At 33.3% G+C, this 19930-nt stretch overlaps 1 protein-coding gene across 1 annotated transcript in view; it reads right to left on the bottom strand.

Annotated features, from left to right (window-relative positions):
* VPS13A (vacuolar protein sorting 13 homolog A) overlaps nucleotides 1-19930 on the bottom strand; it is a 124575-nt gene that overhangs the window by 14099 nt on the left and 90546 nt on the right. Inside the window, exons 56-69 of the mRNA XM_067315406.1 lie at nucleotides 18479-18632; nucleotides 17523-17669; nucleotides 16866-16947; nucleotides 15303-15372; nucleotides 14686-14791; nucleotides 11392-11505; nucleotides 10679-10824; nucleotides 10491-10572; nucleotides 9123-9236; nucleotides 8630-8705; nucleotides 8350-8513; nucleotides 7958-8003; nucleotides 7549-7672; nucleotides 7059-7173 (exon numbers count right to left, since the gene is read on the bottom strand). Coding sequence (XP_067171507.1) covers nucleotides 7059-7173; nucleotides 7549-7672; nucleotides 7958-8003; nucleotides 8350-8513; nucleotides 8630-8705; nucleotides 9123-9236; nucleotides 10491-10572; nucleotides 10679-10824; nucleotides 11392-11505; nucleotides 14686-14791; nucleotides 15303-15372; nucleotides 16866-16947; nucleotides 17523-17669; nucleotides 18479-18632 — 1540 coding nt within the window. The remainder of the gene's footprint in view (nucleotides 1-7058; nucleotides 7174-7548; nucleotides 7673-7957; nucleotides 8004-8349; nucleotides 8514-8629; nucleotides 8706-9122; nucleotides 9237-10490; nucleotides 10573-10678; nucleotides 10825-11391; nucleotides 11506-14685; nucleotides 14792-15302; nucleotides 15373-16865; nucleotides 16948-17522; nucleotides 17670-18478; nucleotides 18633-19930) is intronic.

Here is a 19930-nt window from a genome sequence, read left to right as displayed (position 1 = left end):
ATTAATAAAGGATTAATACTAGTTCTCATTAGTTGTCTACTATCTCTTTGCAGTTGTCCCAACATGTGATGTGGCTGCGTAAAGGACAAAGCTACAGCTTTTGTCCCTGAGGAATTAGTGCCTGCATTCTAGATTCCCTTCAGCTTTGCAGAAGGGCAGTTCTGAAGCTATACTTAAATCAACAGAAATTTGCAGCCAAGTTAGTATTTCAATCTATGGCCGCAGTATGCAGGACAGAAAAAATGAAAGAATAATACCTTTGTTTCATAACTTTGTTTTTCCTCATGCCAGAAATATAATTTGCTCATGCTGATTGGCAGAACACACTTGGCTGACATTTGGTCTAAATACCAAGAAAAATCATTTGATGAGCTGAGATGGAGAAACCATACTGATCCACACTTCAATATGATTTCCAGGTCTAGATTTTTTTTTGTTTTCTGCCAAGACAACAAAGGTTCTTTGATTATTTGTAGCACCTAAAGTGTTTACTGGATTAGGGAAAAAGACTTCAACTTTCCTTTCTGCATTCTCTATGTTGGCCAGCATATAACCTGACATATACTTTGCCTAGGATACTTCAAGTTATTGCTTGCTTTTCTACAGCATATAAGCATTCATGCTCCAGCCACAAAAACTAAAATGAAACTGAGAGTCACATGAACTTCCATGTTCTTCTGAAACAACTAGTCTTAGCTACTGTCTTAGACAGCTTCCAGTAAATATATAGAAGTCTTTTATTTGGTGGGGTGGGCAACATATGTTTATTAATACCCAAATATTGCACATGTAAGTGCGGTCTTTTCTCTAACCTAGCAACACAACAGGTTCTGAAGGAGGAAGGATACTGACAGCTGCAAGCCAACTAAGGGAGCAGCAAACTAGACTGCATGCATGAATGGATGTCGGATAAAAGTCAGGATAACATAGAATAAAATTAAGTTATACTGAACTTCTGAAAGAATTTCTCCTTAAAATTTTAGGAAGCAAAACCTCAATTTTAGATAGTCATATCCTGCAGTATCTTTGATGTGAACTCAGCCCCAGGAAGGTGATGGAAGGGGAGAAAGAAGGAGTGCGACACCCTTTCCCCATTCTGCAGATATTTTTCAACTCATTCCAACACTCTGCTGACTGATCTGAAGCTCAGCTCATTACCAAAAAAAAGGATCATTGAACTGAAAGCCAAACAGACCCAATTCTTTTTATCTTACAATAGGATAAAATATGGAAGCAAGGCTTTGTACGATAAACTCAGATCCACTGCAGCATAGCTGGGGCAGCCACCCTTACACAGCGCTGTAACAGAGCCCTCAAACTCTCATACTACAAAGGCAAGAGAAAAGAAAAGGTTTTGAATTTAATTTGACTTTGGTTAGGCACTGAGCTGCAGCATACAGAACTCCACTGATCTCATGGTGCAAGTATCAGTGATTTATGTTTGTAAACATAAGACTAGCCTTTCTTTCAGCCTTATTTCCTGGCAGGGGAAAGATCAGCAATTTCTGGAAAAAGGTCTATAGCTTCTGTCAATAAGCAATGACAAGAAAGGTGTAAGCAGTCCTTTAAATGATCTCAAAAAACTGTCTAGAGTAACTCTTTGCACTGACTTAAGCCTACAGAGCCTCTGTTGATAAAACAAGGGGACAAAAGAATCCTGATTAAAAGGGATGTACTGGACGACAAAGATTAACAGCACAGCCAATTCTTTACTTCAGTGAAGAGGAAACATATGATTAGAGTTGAATATATGAACTGAAGTATGAATACCATTATGCAAGTCAATAATGTAATAAAACTAAACACTTGAGAGAAGTTGAATCGCCAACTTGTTCTGCAGCTGACAGCAGAAAACTTGGTAGCCTGAGCTGAAAGGCGGCACTTACTCCCGGAGTCTCCAGCAAGAACGCCAGACTTCAAACTCAATTCATCAGTGAAGAAGAGGAGGAAAAGATGCTGTGCAGTCAAAAATTAAACTGTTAAAATGTATTAACCTAGAAAAAAATGCATTTCCATAGTTAGTCTGTATTTCTGTAGGTCTATTACTTTAAATAACAACAACAACCATCCCCGAATCTTTAAAGTGTTTGTCTTTGTGCATTTTTGGTACATTAAAATGTATGGTTACTCAGCTATTATACCTTTCAAAGGTTTTGCCTCCATGATGTATGGAGAAACGAAATTCTAATATCACAGGCAATATAATTATTTGTTATCTTAAATCCAGCTTATTTATTTTCCAAATGCATATTCAGAGGATGGTACTCAAGACAGAAACAATTAAATATTTGTACAAAATGACTGTGGTTTTTTATTGATATAAACACTTCAAAAATACAACTATCCTCCATGAAATAGACAAAATAATCAAAGGTATATAATCATGCTTGCTGACTTTACTAGTAAATATGTTTTCCTGATTTTTTTTTCCAGTTAGCATTCTGAAACTTCTATATCTACTTAGGGGAAAAAAAATTATTTTTAGCTATATTACAAGGGAGCATAAAGTAATGATATCTGACCGACAAATGCTGCACTTTACATAAACTTTTATTTCCAGATCCTATAATGATTTGCAGAATTGTAATTTAAGAAAATTGCAGAGTTGGCTCAATTTGAGATGCTAATTATAGGATTTCTAAAAACCAAAAGTCATATTTTTGCAGGGATGCTTCTTCAGTCAAAAAAATAATGGCACTTCTATTTAAAACTGTTTTAGAATGAAGACATATATCTTGTTATAAAATTGAGATGCACTGTTTTGGAAGATAGGTTACTACAGGAGAAAGACAAAATTTCATGGGAGAAAATAAAGAAGAAATTGCACTAAAAAGTCAATTATATGTACTGAAGTACAATAAAGGAAAAAAAAATTCAGATAACATTCAAAAGTTACTGTCTTGTATCAATATAGCTAATAAAACATAGCAGTAAGCTTTCAAAAAGCTAAACCTAACAATTTCCTCAACTTTTAGGCATAACATAACCTTTTAGCAGGATTAAAGACCAAAATCATTTCCTACATTCTTCAAATACCTGATATCTATTTATATCTAAAATGTTCCAAATCCTTTCTGCAGTGTTTCAGGCAATAATACATTGCAATACAGACTTTAAACTACTTCTCCAAGACTTCCTTTAGTGATTTCAGCATTACAGAATAAGTAGCAATATGAGATAGGTAGCAATCTTCAACACCAGCAGTTCCAGCTAAAACAAGCTCTCAAGTCAAGCTTGTTTCTCTTTTTATCTAGAGACTAAATGCACATTCTTTGGCTCATTGCCGAAGAGAGAAGACCGTACAGCAGCTTTTAAAGACATAAAGCCAGAATAAGAAGACTTACAGTTTTAAGTAGTTCTTTCATCAGTATTTTGAAAACTAAAAGACAATAGGCTGTGAAAGACATTTCATCACCTTTGATAAATATCAAAAGATTTTAGAAGGACTTTTGCTCAAAAGTTCTCTTAATTTCTAATCACTTTAGAGGAATTCTAATTCTTCAGATACTGGCAGAAGAGCTCACTCTTATTTACAGCAATTATTGATACATAAATACTTTCTAGAGAGGTCTTGCAATAAGTAACACACAAGTCTAAAAATATAGCAATGAATCACCAAAAGAAAAAAAGAATAGGAAAACTATGCAGGCATTCCAGTGAATATAGAAATATAAAAAAATCACATAATTTTTAAACAAGTAACATGTAAAATTATACATAACACAATATGGAATTATGGTGGTTCAGTGTTTTTATTTTGTTTTTTCCCCCCGTCTTGCTTAATTAAGAACTAAATACTTTTGCACATTACACGTTTTACCACGCAGAGCCTGGTAAAAGTACTGTCATTTTCTCAAGTTGCCAATGATTTTACATAGGGTTTGGTTTAGGAGAGGGTTTTTGATTTCTGTTGTTGTTTTTATGAAGATAATGAAGACTGATTTAAGAACCAAGTAATCTGTAGTCACAATCAGAAATAACTAAATAAACACTTGTATTTCACACACCTCAGGATTCCAAATGATACATAACCTGAGCATTTAAAAATTATATTAAAATGAATGATGAATGAAAAATTCAATATAGTTAAGTGTTCTTTGTAAAATATATGTATTATCTTTTAAATGCTTTTCTAGGACATTTAGTGTTTTTATATAATCTAGTTCCAGGAAACATGAGGAACAATGTTGGAACAGAACAGATGAATCCATTTTTAGATATACTTTTTACGTATTTATTGTTAAAAAAGAAAAGCAGACAAAATACTTCTGAAATATGAAATAAATAGAATATAAAACAGTCAAACAGCATTTTAATACCAATAATGACAGTACAACTCAGTAAGGTTACACTAAACACATTTAAAGGCATTGTATCTAACAAATTGTGATAAAAACCGTAAAACACTCATGTAAATGCAAAAACAGATTAAATACACTTAAGAGAACTGCATCTGGAAATAAACTCTAAGTCACAGTATGACTATTTCTTTATATTGTTAAATACTTTTTTCATCTAATATCCAACTCTATATATAAGATTATTATTTTTATTATATTCTTCACCCCTTTGCCTAGCACTTGCCATCATATACTTCATTTGCTCACATTTTTCTTTTGCACAATTTTAAAAATATGAGGTTAATATCGGACAATGCTGATTTCTCAGTGGGAATTATAGCAGCAACATTTAATTCTCAAAGATCAAAAGAATATGACAAAGGCCATGTACATCTGTAACAGTCCATATTATCCTAACTGTCATCATCATCACTACTATTTTGAGTCTTAGTCCATTCCCTGTAGGCCTGTCTTTTCTGAAAGCATGATAAGGGAAGAAGAAAGCAGAAGTATTAGTTCAGAAGTATTAGTTTGAGCTGGCAAGTTAGTTGATTAAAGCAAAATAAAAACCCCAAAAGAAAGTAATTCTGAAGTGGCATGTTAATTTGGGATACAGTAGAAGCACGCAAAATCACCTATATCCTATTTATTTTAGTCTGCATATGCAGTCACTAAAAGAAGTTTTACTTAGATCTATTCTGGTAAGCTGTTGAAAGTGCTACAACACAGTGATTGCAGGGAGGCCAGTCACCAGACCTGCGTGCACAGAAATAATACAAAGAGGGAAATTATTCTTATTTTTCTGCAAGAAAATATTATGCTAGTAATAAACTACTTCAGCTAAGGAACATGTAATACCGAGTCTCATGCAAGTGAGAGAAACGTCTCTAGAATCAAAAATATTTTGAACCAAAAACATTAATACATTTGAGAAGCAGTAAGATTAAGACATCAAAGATGCTATACCAGGAATTAGCACCTGTAAAACAAATCACCTAATTTGTTGTTTTCTGATTTGACTGTCTAGTGAGAATTACCACCCTTGTCTGAAGTTTTCAAAACTTTTCTTCAAGAACAATTTTATTGACAACTGTCAGCAATGAAAACTAATATGAAACATATCATTCTTCAACTTCAGCTACTTTCAAATGGTGGCTGCCATCCTAAAGTGACAGCTATTCCTTATTCTTTTTGCTTTTCAAGTTGGAAAATTGTAGACTGGTACTCATCCACACAATAGCAGAAAAATTAGAACCATGTATTTTAAAGATACATCAGTCAGTGCTTGCAGAACGTTTTTCATGTTTCTCAAAAAAAACCCAAAAAACCTCCAAATGCAAACTTGTGCAAAATTAAGAAGCAAAAACAATGCAAATTCATTACAGAAGCTTGCACATTTTAGATCTGAACTTGTTGGCTTGCTAACATTCTGTTTTCATGATACACCTTTAAGCAGAAAAGGGGATGTTTTGGAATCCATTTTCTTACCGGAAAGAAGAAAAAGATTAGCAATTAAGTGTTCATTGGTAGCACCTTTTAATTGTGCTCTAGTTAAGGAATATTGCTTTAAAACATTGTCTTTATATTAGAGACCACAGGGAAAAGCTACCTCAGAGAAAGGCACAGGCATACTACTTATTATTATAGATCTTTCACAGTTTACTGAGCTAGCTCGTCAGTGAAAGGTATGATATAAACATAGTTTAGAACCCACAAACTGGACAATCCTCTCCTAGCAGAAAGCAGAAGACACACTAATGGGATTAAGAAGGAACAGAAACAACCAGATTGGAACTGGACATGAAACTGTGGCAATTCTCAAAACAGTCTAAAGTCCTCTACAAAGGCTACTTAATTCTTATGAAATTCTCCAGTAATGACTTTTGATGGTTCAAAAAAATTCTTATTTTTGTATGACTTCTCCAACATTTCCCTGGCACACTGGTAAATTAAATTGTTCAAAGTGTATTTATAAAGGTCTATATTTTTTACATCTCTAGTTTTCATTCACCTAGTCACTATTTGCGTCCTTATTTCCTATAAAATGCAGTTTTATTTATATCAAAGGAAAAACAGAAACTCTACAAACTCTAAACAGTTGAAATTATTTCCACTTGAGTTGAACAAGTTCAATTGTTAACAACTGAGTCATGGTGAATTTTCAAATATGCTTGAATAGCAGCTGAATTATTAAAGAGTAATCATCCAAATTAAAAGCTGCTCGGGATGTTATTGATACAAACAGTATTCCACTTGAAGAATTTTCACATCCTTTCAATGGCTATACTATGATATAAATACAACTATTGTAAGTATGTTTGAAATGGTATGTTTTATTAAAAAATGAGATAAAAACTTTTTTAAAATGTTAAAAAATTATTGAAAAACATATCTTTGTGTCTGTCAACTGTTTTATCAAATATAAAAGGTTAAACAATCATATAAATTTTTTTCTCCTTTTAAATTGCTCTGCATCTTGCACAAAGCTCTACAGATTCCCTGGTATAAATATGGTGTCTTTCCCAAAAGTCGTATCACAGAAACTAAATCACCAAAGTGGCCATATTTCTTTAAGAAATTAAATGGCACTTTCTTGACAACTGAGTTACTTGGTAAGGGGTTGGGAGGTGAGTAAAAAAAATGGGTAATTCTGTAAAATATTTATTTCAATATATGATGAGTTAAATTTTATGCCAAATTATCTTTCAGTTTCTTCACCTGTAACATTTGACTTCCGGTTCCATCTCTTAATCTGTAAGGTCTAATAACTCCATCTTCACCAAAGAAGCGAGGTGGTCGCAGGCTTATCACATCTTCTGATGAATCTGCAACTCTGAGAATAAAGCAGCAAATTTAAAATACATACCATATCTCTCCTAAAACTTTTAAACTATAATATTTAGCAAGGTCATAAATTATTTTAAATACAAATTAAATTCAAGTACTAGTAAAATGACACCTATATATGTATTTTGGTATATGAATGCACACCCAAGACACATTCTGTGAAACAGTAAAAGATTTAACTCGGAAATGCAATCTCATTCAGAGAATGATTATGAGAAAACTAGATGGCAGAGGGCAACACATGGCTGCAATACTAAATTAGTGTTTGAGTAAAAATTTCTCACAGAAGTGATACAAAGACAATGTACTCCTATTATTCTGTTTCATGCAATATGCCAGTCTTCATACTTATCTTACTTACTTTTTAATGCCCTGAAATGTGCTGCTTGCCATGTCTATGATTCCTCCAGTAGGCCTAGCTACTGCTCCCACTAAACCTTTTCCAACACCTTTGAAAAAGCCAGCTGCTCCTTCTTTCTGGGCTCCTAAAAGATTCAAAAGCAGCAAAACGTCATAAAACATTTTGACTTTTTTCTTACTACAATAATCTTAGCAAATGTAATTAATATATAATTATCTAATTAGATATGTAAATACACAGTCTCCCTCATACAAAGTTCAGCGCCAATAACACCTAAATTATAAGTCAGTAAGAATACAAAATCTTTACGTGAAGTTCTACAACTCTCAGATTTATAACCCCTCTCATCAAATATTAAGAATTTAAGATCATATGAACACAGTTAACACATTGGAAGACCTGCACCTACCTCTTATTGGTTTTGTAACTATTCCTGTTATACCACTGACAAAACCCTACAAAGAGAAATGAGTGAGATATAACAAATATGTCTTCAGGTTATATTTTTCATACATTACTATATTTTTCTTATTACTTCAAAGGTGAACAACCTCAAAGTACATGCTTTGAAGTATTATAAAATCCACCACAGGTTAAAAGAATGAGAGATTCCTGCTTCACACTTCCTCCCTTCTCTCCAATTCTCATACATTTTTCTTTAAAACTACTCTATTATGGCAACATATTTGCAAGAATAGGATTACAATAAAGAGGTGCAACTCTGCGGTAATTATGGCAGTCAATACGTGTATTACTCCTGCCTGGATAAAATCTATTAATCTTTTTTTTTTTTCTCCTTACAGAAACTAATCCTTTTCCTCCACGAGTGATACCCTCTCTTAGACCAGTGGGCTGTCTATTCATGGCTTCTCTCCTTTTCTGCTGGTAATCCTCATCCATAGTTATTGCAGCTACTCCTTTTGCCATAGCACCAGTGATTCTCGAAGCAGCACCAGCTAATCCACCTAAGAGAAAATGAAAGATTCTAAGTAAAATGCCAATGCCATTTATAAATACTCAATTATATTGCTCTCTTTGTATTCACTATTAAGTATACTACTGTAATAATGCTGAAACTTACCAACAGCTCCCCCTACTAGTGCTTTAAGTCCTAATGCCATTCCTTCTATAAATTCTTCAGGACCCTGGATGGCTCCCTAAAAAACGCATTTATTTAAAGTTTTAAATAGTATGTTTATAGACAAAAATATATATTATGTACACATACGCATGCACAGAGAGAGAACATGTGAGAGAGAGAGAGAGAGAGGGAATGAGAATTATTTTTAAATACTAATTCATTCTCTGAATTCTGCTTAAAGACAAATGCAAAAAGCAGACTTATATGGAGAAGTAAGGAACAATCTTTTGTGAAGTAGGTGTAACAGACTATTCTCTCTTTCTTATCTTGTTTGAATTTTCTAGTAACATTTCCTGGCACTTTCACTAAGAATTTTCAATTACAAATCTAAATTTAAGACAAAAAAAATTATTAATATATATCCACGTTTTCAATACAATCCATATGTAATCATTTGTGCTATATTTCATATACAACCAGTAGAAATTTTTACCTGATAAGGTTCATAGAAGAATGCTTCTACTCCTTCAGATAGGCCTCTTATGAATCCAAATGGATTACCCAAAACATCAAGGCCAAGAATAAGAACGTACATTTGTTTAATAGCCTAAAACAAAATTAGTTTTTGAGTAAAATATTGCAGAAATTACACTACAATGAGTAAAGCAAACAGCATACTCAAAACAGTATACTCGCATGAAAAAGATTAGTAAGATAAGTTTAATATAAAAAACTCAATATAATTCAAAAGAGTAGAAATAGTTACATTAAAAAGGATTTTACAGTGAGTAAATCACAGAAGTGCACAATAAAGTCAGCCAAAGAAACTCTACTTCTTACAAGCAGTTACAAGTAACTGAGATTAACGCTCCTGAGATTTTTACAAAACAAGCACATTACCCAGATTTCTCTCACACTGCGTGGCTACTGGACAAAATTTGGTTTGCTTGCATATGCTGATAGGAAATTTTGTTGACTGTGATTGAGAAATGTTACAACTACATCTACATGAAGGAGAACTGGATTTAAAAAAGGCCAAGCATCTCCTAGGAGATTTCCAACCTTCTCTCTGTATAGAAGGATCAAGACAATAATAGACAGCCCATTCCCCAATTAAAACAGGATTTTTCTCCTTTAAAGTTGGTAGAGCACAAAATAAATACATGTTAAGAATGCCTTATCATTAATGATGTGTGGATAAAAGAGGACTCCTTTTTTGCAATAATGTGTCTACTGGTATCTCTCCTCAAAATGTTGGAACCCAGCAGTACATACAGGTCAAAGAAGGATAATAATTCTGATGCTACTGGAGTCTGAGAGAAAGCATTCCTAGTTTGATACAAATTCTGCTTTATCAGAATTACATTGTGTTTGCTTCCACTATCCAGTCCATAAGTTTTGTTACTCATGCCATCTTTCCTCTAGTCATAATTTATAAATAGCGCAGTTACTTGCTCCCAGAATAAAGGCAACAGGATTCAGCTGATGAATAACAGTTTCATGTAAGCTGGGTGTCTCATTTACTCAAAAATACTTTTTGTCACAAATAACCTCCTGGCAAAATGGCAAGGAGAATTCAAAGACTAGTTGATATTTAAGTCATTTCCAGGAAGCATTTAAACTGGCTACATTAAAAAAGTATGTACGAAGAAGAGAGGAAACAGAAGTTGGTTGTTCTCATTTTAAAATGAGCTCCCCTTTATAACTAGTAGATCATAATTTAAGTCAATGGCTTGTTCCTATGATTTATACAAACATACAAGGCTGAAAGTTATTTTACATATTTTCATAGAAGTAAAAGCACAGTTACACACTTAAAACACAAATATTTACTGAAAAACTGAAATTTATTTATTCCAACCTGTTTTGAATAATGCCTTATAACTGCTGATTGCAATTGTTGTGTAGTACAGAAGTGATAGTTGAGTTCAAAGAATGCCAACCTAAAAAAAAAAGGTATTCATGTTATTCAGAGCAAAACAAAACCTAACATGGGTAAGACTGATGTAATCTTTGGAAGTTATCCTTACAATTATCTTTTCAACCTACTTAAAGACAACATCTTGTACATCCGTGAGTGTAGCACCTATACTCTTCAGCAGCAGATTCAATGATTGAAGCGGTATCAATTCATTCTTTCTTTCTTCTTTGTTACTATCTTCTCCACCCGTACTAAGTGAAAAGCTTAAGTGTAACTGAAGGATAAAAACAAGATTGGAAAATAATATGAATGTCTATTAGAAGTATCATATTTCTACTTTTATAGTCTTGTTAGAAGATTTTAAAAAATTGAGATATGGCATTTCTAAACTTGATTGAAATCAGACTGAATACATATGGAGGATACAAATACACCATTTAAGGTGACAAAAAAGATACTGGAATTCAAACTGAATAACTATAACTACTTTTAAGAAAAGAGGAAGTAGGAATTGCTTACCCATATTTTTAGATGAAGTCTCCAGAATCTTTTAGCTATAACTTAGGTCATTATCTTGTTTCCAAACTAATATTTGTTTCTATAACTAATATCCCAAAGCACAGCAGACTGAAAATAATAAGCACAGTGTCCAAGCAGGAATGAAAAGTCCAGAGGACAAATTAAAAAAAAAAAAAAAAAAAAGCACTTTCTCCAGGGCTTTTCTTTTTTTATTTTTGAACTCCCCTACAATTCTTCACTTTTCTGTTCCTACTGTTCTGCAGGAGACAAAAAACCCACCATTTAGAGAGGAAGCACAGGCAATACCGCAAAAAAGGCGTACCTTTATTGGAGAGATATGAAAGTATTCATACAAGCTGATTTGTGATGTATCCATTGATGATACACTCATCAGTTCTTCTTGAAGAGATTCTACATCCTTTTTGAAAAGTTCCAGCTGTGAATGTATTTTCAAAAAAATATTACTTGCACATTCAGAGTATATAAAACTTCACAATATGCCAGGCATTTGCCACTGAGGTGCAATATATTCACTAATATCACTCTAGTGATTTTTAGCTTTTTAATTAAAGTTTTGGAAGAATTTTAACCAGAGTTTTTAAACATGTAACTAACTTATGCTGCCTTTCTTTGTATGAAGAAAAAGAAATACATATAAAAAGAAAATCCAAGCCATATCTATTTTAAAGTAAAAAACTCTCTATTTTTTTCAAAGTTCAAATTTCACATTTTTTTCAGTACATTTAGGCAATTTTTATGAAATATACGTCAAAAAACATATATACACACACTTTTGAGCATACACTATACAGTAGGTTTTTAAATACCAAAAGCTAGGCTAGAGACTATGTTTCGTTAAACAAAGAGAGAGACTTGACTGTTACATACTCTAAACAAACCTTCATATAACCTTTTTCCCCAACTCCTTTTTCTTTCAAGAGAGAATTCTGTTGCAGTATTTTTTGAAGAATTGGCAAAATGCTAGAAAAATCATTTTACTGTTTTTAAACAGTAACAATTCTAAACTACTCAGAAAAGGGCTTAGCCAGTTTAAAAAAAAAGTTAATACTGAAAATATTCTGAAATGTCCCTTCAAAACAGTAAACCCAGCTACCATCTTACTATCTAAACAAAAAAATGAGTAAAAACTGAAGCAGGGATCAAATCCTAACATTTTGTCTTCTAATTCCACTAAAAATAAGAGGGCAGAAGGTCTCCTCATCTCTCAGAGATCTCAGTTACTCAGTTCACAACATTTAATTTCAAGTCATTCATTGTGCCTTCTTTGAGTTAAAAGTGATTTACCTTGGGATGTGAGCGAATTAAAAGATACCAATGTATTCTCCACTACACACTTATTTTTACATATATTCTATAAAATGATACATTGAAAGTGATTATTATAATTCAAATTCTTACAATAATCTAGAGTTCATAGGTATACTTGGTATGAACAGATATAACAGATTGTGTGCCCTAGCACACTGCTGGGAACCACTAGTTTAGACTACATATTCCTGCAGATGAAAGATATGCCAACCCTGGTAAAACAAAATTTTCTAATGTAGCATTAATAAATAAAGCAGACTTAAAGAATGTTAAGTATCCTGACTTTCAAAATTCCTTTTATTTCATAAACCACAAATTGAAATTACTCATCCTTACCATTTACTATTTGCTTTAAAAGATGTTTAACTAAGCTGATTTAAAACGTTTAACAAAGATGGACCCACCCAGCCCTAAATAAAATTACTTTTTTTAGTTTTGCTTCAGGTGTTTCTATATAGTCTTTTCTTACTATGTTATAAAAACATAGTTAGGTCTTGATTTAAAGAAGGGCACCTCTCACCAGAGATGATCCCACTCTTAAAATTTCAGTCACCTCAAAGAAACAAGCAAAAGAGATCCTAAGTTAATAATCAATTAATTAATATGTTTTGGGACCCCTCCCAAAATTGTCGTGCCATTAGAGTTCTGTAGAGAATGCCACAGGTTTCAAATGAAGGCAACAGGAAAGTAAGACATGATTAGGAAGAACCAACCAGATCTTCATGTATGATACTCCCAAACTCAAGAGAACTGCCTAAGTGCTCTGTGAACTGGACAATACATTTAGTCTTCCTTTATCATGGGCCAGAAAACATCCCACAAAGGTCCTACTGAAATCAGGATTTTTATTTAAACTTAAAGCAATGAACTCCAGATGCTTCAGAAACAAAAGTAGAAAACTTGGGACTTACTGATATATGTAACAGTGTGCAAATTTAACAGTGGCAAATTTACTTAGATGAAAACATCTACAGGATGGACCACAACCCATCGCAGATGAGAGACTTTCACCATTTAATCTTTCTGTAAACTTATCAAATTCCATCTTGAGATATTTAGATTCCTAACTTGCTTGAAATGTTATTACAGACGTTCATTTCTCTGGTCGTTAATACACCTCTTCCTAATTTCCAGTTTCTATTTACCCATGACCAGCTTTTTACTTTTTATCTTTATGTTGGTATAATCCCTGAGCATCAATACTTCTTTATCTCTGGCATATAGATTAGGGAATAGAAAGCATAACAACTTCCCTTTTCAGCATACATTTTGCTTGGCATAAGAAGATAATACCTTTTAATATCCTTAACAAAAAGAACCTTTTATCTCTATTCATCCAGGCAGATCTTTTATGTAGGTTTTTCTGGTTCATTTTTTACTAGCAGCACTTTTTTTTAAAATACAGACAAAAACAATGGCACATGTTCTGCTAAATAATATCTCATCATTGCCTCAGGTATTGAAACTCAAATTTCAGTATTCTTAGTAAAAACAGCTTGTCCAGTGCTCTTCAGAATTGCATTATACCTATACAGCATAACACTTTATTGGCTCAGGTTCCTTGGCAAATCCAAGACCCTTCACCTCCTCTGTCGCCTTTACCTTTTGTCTGAAGTTTTCATTGCCCAAGGAGACCACCCTGCGCTTCATGCTATTACATTTTATCTAATTTCTAATTTTGCTATGTACAAATTCCTCTCATTCTCCCTGTAGGATAACCCAGTTCTCTCCCACTGCCCTCTCCTCCCAGTATTGCTCGGTATCAACATTTCAATTGTATCTTCTACCAGTTTTGCAATCTTGCATAAAATTACTGAGCAAACTTTCTCTTTTTGATCAACATCTCTCTCCACTTCTCTTGCTCTGATGGGCCACTATGTTTATTAGTTCTTTTCTGACCCAGCTTTTTCCAGATATTTTTTGGCAGGCTCAAGAAGAGAGTATTATTTTCATTCCTTTCCTGTTCTGACTCTTTAACAGAAACATCAGCAAGGTATTGTAAAGACTGCATACAGGCTACAACAGCGTTACTTTCATTCTTTTTGTAAGGTTTATATATCTTTATATATTATGCCAAGATGAGGATAAAGGAGAGTTTACTATTTGCCTCAAACAACAGTATCTCTTAAAATCCCCATAGTTTCCTATTACTCCCAGATACAACACTCAGCCAATATCATCGACATACAAGAACAAGCTGAGGTTTTTTGTTTGTTCTGTTTTTGAATACAGTTTAAATAATTACAATTTTAAATCTATTAATCTTTACACAACGGAAGGTTTCTACCTCTTGGTCACTGGGCACATCAGTCTGTGTAAAGAATTCAACCACTGCATACAGGAATCCAAGGTCTATTCTGAGATCCATCTCCTGAATCAGTACCTTAAAGTACCTGTGTATGACCAAAAAAAAAAAAAAACCCCCACTATTTTATCAAAAAATGTAAAGTTTTAAATTACAAAGTACAGTGAGTTAGGGTATTTATTTCACTCACTAACTTCAGATACTTACATTATTATTATTTTTTTTATTTTTAGGAATCACCATTTGTGGTCAAAAGGAAGTGGTATAAGGTAGGCATATTTCCTGTAACCAAAACTATTTAATTGAAATAGCAGCATTTAACACTGTGGATAGCATTGTTAAATACAGTTTACTTTCCAAATTAAAAAGGGTAAAAATCTGCATTAAAAATCCTTGAAAATGCTTGCTTTACTCTGCAATCATGTGGATAATAAATGGAGCTAAGTTTTCGCCTCTCTTTTTGAAGTGCTCTCTTCTTTCCTAGAATGAATTGGTTTAAAATTATCTTGCCTTATATTTGCCCCTACTTTAATTTTAATTTTAAAGCCTGAATAAAAATGATCAATGGCAAAAGAGATGGAACATGTTAAAATACTTACTTAATGTGAGATATTTGTGAATGTCCTGCAGTTCTCATAACAATACTGACATCAGTAAATGGTTTTGGTGCTATGAAGTTGTAAAATAAAAAGAGATCAGCACAGATTTTTGTATGATATATATATAAACTTCATGCTTTTAATATGAAAAAGCCATACATGTTCAGGATTTTTTCAATCCTGTGAAGTAGGATTATATAATGGATGTGACCGGCAAACAACTAATTCAGGGAAAAGAGCAGGAACAGACAGGAAGAGGAAGACAAGAATGAAATGGAACAATAAAATTCTGTCACTTATTTATCTCTGAAAAATGCATCATTTTTCATTTAAGACCAAATTAATGCTGATAATCTTAGTCATATACAATTTCTGTAGTCATGGCATTAAGTTTGTATTTTCAAAGACTGATACAAAAATATAAATAAATAAATAAAACTAAATTAAAAATTTATTCTTCAAATTTATGCACTCTAGTTTAAAATAGACCATATTCAGGATGAACATCTGATGTCATAATAGCTTCTGAAGAAAAATAAAGGCAGTATTCTTCATCTCAGTCCAGAATCTTTCCTACCATTACTCTTGTCTTCCAAATGACTTTGCCTTGAGAGAGTTAATGGAAGACTCTTCCAAAAAAGCTCAGCAGTTCATCACATCCTGTATTGACTTTGAGCTCTTTGTGCAAACAGTGAAGAAGTTGGAAGGCTACAAACAAAGCTACATCTAAACTTATAATAATTTCTGTGTCAGGCACCATCTATAAGCTCAATAGATAGCAAATTATGTCTTGCCTAAGTTTAGGCTACCATAGGCATAAGTTTCTTTTGTAACTTAGCTGAGATAGGAGCATGTCAGGTTACTGTGTCACTCTTGCATACAAGCAAATAAAAAATAAGCTTCATAAACAACATGATTAGGATAAACTGAACAAATTATTTTAGTCAGTAGATAAAAATCTGGCAACTGGATATGAAAAGTGAGGGTTAGCCTTAGAACCCTCACTGCCCCTGAACTCCAAATGTAAGTAATAAACTGTGCAACACATTTGCTGCCATCAAGCCTAGCAACAGTTTGACTTTTTCATTTTTAACAGATAACTTTTCTCCTATGTTAGACAACACTTATTTCTGTTCCAGTCTGAATGCAACTGCCAAAAGCCCAAATTAAACTTGACCCAAATTTGATTTAGGCTTTATGTTCTCAGAGAGCACTGAATTAGTGTGCCAAAAAGATGTGCTTAAAAGGTATGAAATTGATGGATGAAACAGTTTTTTTCTTTCTTCTAATTGTTAACAATTCAGATGGCTTTCTCTAAATCTTCTTTGTGGAGATGGGGAAGCAATTTTCTCTGACATTAGTATTTGTGTTCTGTCTAGTCAGTAAGCTTATACTAAAGAGCACTCCTGCTAGTGGTCTAAAACATTTGGACTTTTTCAGGGAAGTCCCTAAATTTTTAAGCAAACAGTCTTCTTCTGATAAAACTAACAAGGTGAAACTTCATTAAAAACAAACACCTCTTCATTCTGTAAGTATAAATTATGTTAAACTAGAACAACAAACCTGAATCCAGGGTGATGGACTTTGGAGGTTTAATAGGATAGAACACAAAGGGAAATATGGCTCCAGGAATCTGGTTTTGTATCTAATAAGGGTAAGGACAGGACAAGGTGTGGCATGTTAGCTTTTCAAGTTATGAAATATTTTAAAAGTAAGACAAACATAAGGATTATATATTACCTGTAACATTTCCACTAATTCAAAAGCAGAAAAAGCCCCTACTGTGGTTCAAAATATCTGTTTTCAAAATGAAATCATTCAATCCAAATAATCTAGAAAAGCTTCTCCCAATCTGTGGTCATATACGGTCCACAAAACTTTTGGAAAGGATATATTTTTAAAAACTTGAACATATGAAATACAGCAAATTTTACCTAATTTTTAGTTGGTTGTAAATAAAGACCTCTGTGGAAAGAGCAGGGAAAATGAACGGTAGAAGCTTTTTCCTCAACATTTTTAGGGGTCTGTTTTTTGTTTTTTACAAGCAATCTGATAGTATTTCCATTAAAGATTGAGAAGCAGTGATGTAGAATCCAATTACTATGATTAACTTCAAAACAACAAGAAAAATCCAAAGTTTCTGATAATTAATCCTACCAACTTTCCATAAAAATGTCATTTTTTTCCATATATAACTCCCTGCTCTTTGACAAGACTTACCTGTATCCTGTAAACTTGAATTCTGAAAGACTTCTGATGTGCAGATGAACTGTATTCTACTTTTAAAGCTGGCAGATAATTTCTTCTGATAGGAATCTCATTTGGCTGTTGCATTTTCATGTTACTTCCATTAGGAGTTAAACACACCTGTTGTGTCATTAAAGAAAAGTAAGCATGCTATGTGTTTCAAAAGACTGCCTTTTTATAATGTATTTTAAGTTTTACACTTTTCATTAGCATTGAAATGAAAGCTTAATGGTAAGGCTTTTACAGCTTTTTAGTCAGATGTCAAAACTTTACTCTGTTTAAATCAATCAAGTTTTGCCATAAATTCCAATGGAGGCAAAACTAGAAAATGAATCTGTATGTTGCATTATTTGAGGAATTATAGCTTGCTATATTTGGCTTTCTAGAGGAGAGGCACAGGAGTATAATATTAAGGTCTATGACTGAGATGCAAATTGGTGCATATTAATTTATCTGCAACACAATTCTAGTGAATATTTAGAATTTGTCTATAGACAAGAACAGTAGCATTAGGAGCACAACATACTGTTTAACTCATAGAATAAATTCCGGAATTCTGTTTTTGATATTTCTGTGTTTGAGTCACATGGCTGAATCATCCCATAACAAGCCATTTGAAAAATACAAGACTTTCTGTCAAAACAAACAAACCAAAACCAACCCCTTCCCCCCTGAAAGGTATATCAGATGAAGAAAATGGAAAGTTTCTTTCCTGTAGCTTTGCATGTATTTAGTCCCATGACCTGCAAGCTTTCAAACCTTGATGGATTCTTTCTAGACAGAGATAAAGAAGGGATTTCAAATGAACTGGATAAATCAGTCATCTCAAATTTTCATTGGAAATGTTCTGGGACACAACAAAATCAATATGTTATGTTTTTCCTATGTACACATGCAAACAATAGATTAGTGAGAACTATCAATATTACCAAAACATTTGATTCCAACTCAATAATCTTGTTTTCCAAAGGAGTAAGCTCACTGTAATCTTTAAATTCTTGTTCTAACTTATCCGTTTGCTTAACACTCATAGGTCTCCATCTTGACTTCTTCTTGGGTTTTGTCTCCCAAACCACATCAGAACTTTGAAAACAAAAGAAAGGATCAAGAGAAAATGATTAGCTATTTCAAATTAAACTTTACCTATTTTAGTATGGCTTTTAGTACGTTGTAACTATGGAATGAGAAACCATATCATAAAGCACTTCCATGGTAAATAAAAATGATCCAAATTACCCAATGACTTCTCAGTTCTAAACAGAAGCCAGTCTTTCCAATGTAATACAGGCAAAAAAGTTAACAGCTAGTTTGTCCAACTTCCCACTTTGATCAAGATAGGTATGTAAAGACACTTAATCAAGAAGCTCAGTTTCAACAGTACTGCTGTCCATTACTCTACAGCCTCAATGTAGGCTTTCAAATATACATCCTTGGTATATTTTGGGATGGTTTAATTTACTAGAAATTGAGAATTCAGCAAATGTCTGCTGAACTGCTCCTCACTTTGATAGCTACTTTCTTCACTTTATCTCAGTCTGAATCACTAAACAGTGTTTTTGGTTTCCATTTTTCTTCTACTGGTTTCTGGCTTTTTTTTTTCCCCCTTAATAATATCCCAAAATCTATTCTTTAAGAGGCATTGGACTCTTTCCTATTTAATTCTATTGCTTCTGAGGGAAGCTCTGATGTCTGATTTCACTTTACATTTAAATGGAATACATGGTATAGGGCACAAACAAATCGCCATCAGACAGAGGGAAGAAACTTCTTCTATCAACAAGTTATTCCATATCTGACAACTACATAGCCAACTAGACATTATACCCATGCAGATACTGATACATAAACGGCAGAACAGCATAAGAAAGGTTAACTAAAGGGAAAAATAACAAAATGGAGTGCATGGCTGTAGTCCCAGGACAAGTGTGGTGAAACTTCCTTCTGTATCAACTTAAGATACAAACTGACTGTTTTGCATTCTTTTTATACCAATACATTTATAAATGGGAACATCAGGAATAACAGGCTTTTTTCACTGTAACTGAGGAGTGATTTCTCATCTTCCTAAAGAGGTTTCAGGACATTTACATCCACTCAGGGATTAACAACAAAACAATATCTAGCAGTCAGCACTGTTGGAGTCTCCTGATGATGATGACCACTTCCAGAAAGCACTGATTTAGTGAAATCTGTCACCATTCCTTTAAATCTGGGCAATTCACTCTCACTGTTAAGATCAGGAAGTTTTTTATTCTAACATCTGGAAACTGCGAAGTGTTTCCACTTTTTGGATAGTTATCCGTTTCTGAAGTGAGAGCAAGGACTGGGATTTTCTTTGTGAATGACAGACGTGAATAATTTGTACCTAGAGTTTCTGCTTG

This window comes from Apteryx mantelli, chromosome Z (genome assembly GCF_036417845.1).
Source record: "Apteryx mantelli isolate bAptMan1 chromosome Z, bAptMan1.hap1, whole genome shotgun sequence".
In the NCBI taxonomy this organism is placed as follows: Eukaryota; Metazoa; Chordata; class Aves; order Apterygiformes; family Apterygidae; genus Apteryx; species Apteryx mantelli.
This window is presented reverse-complemented; position numbering and strand designations above follow the sequence as displayed.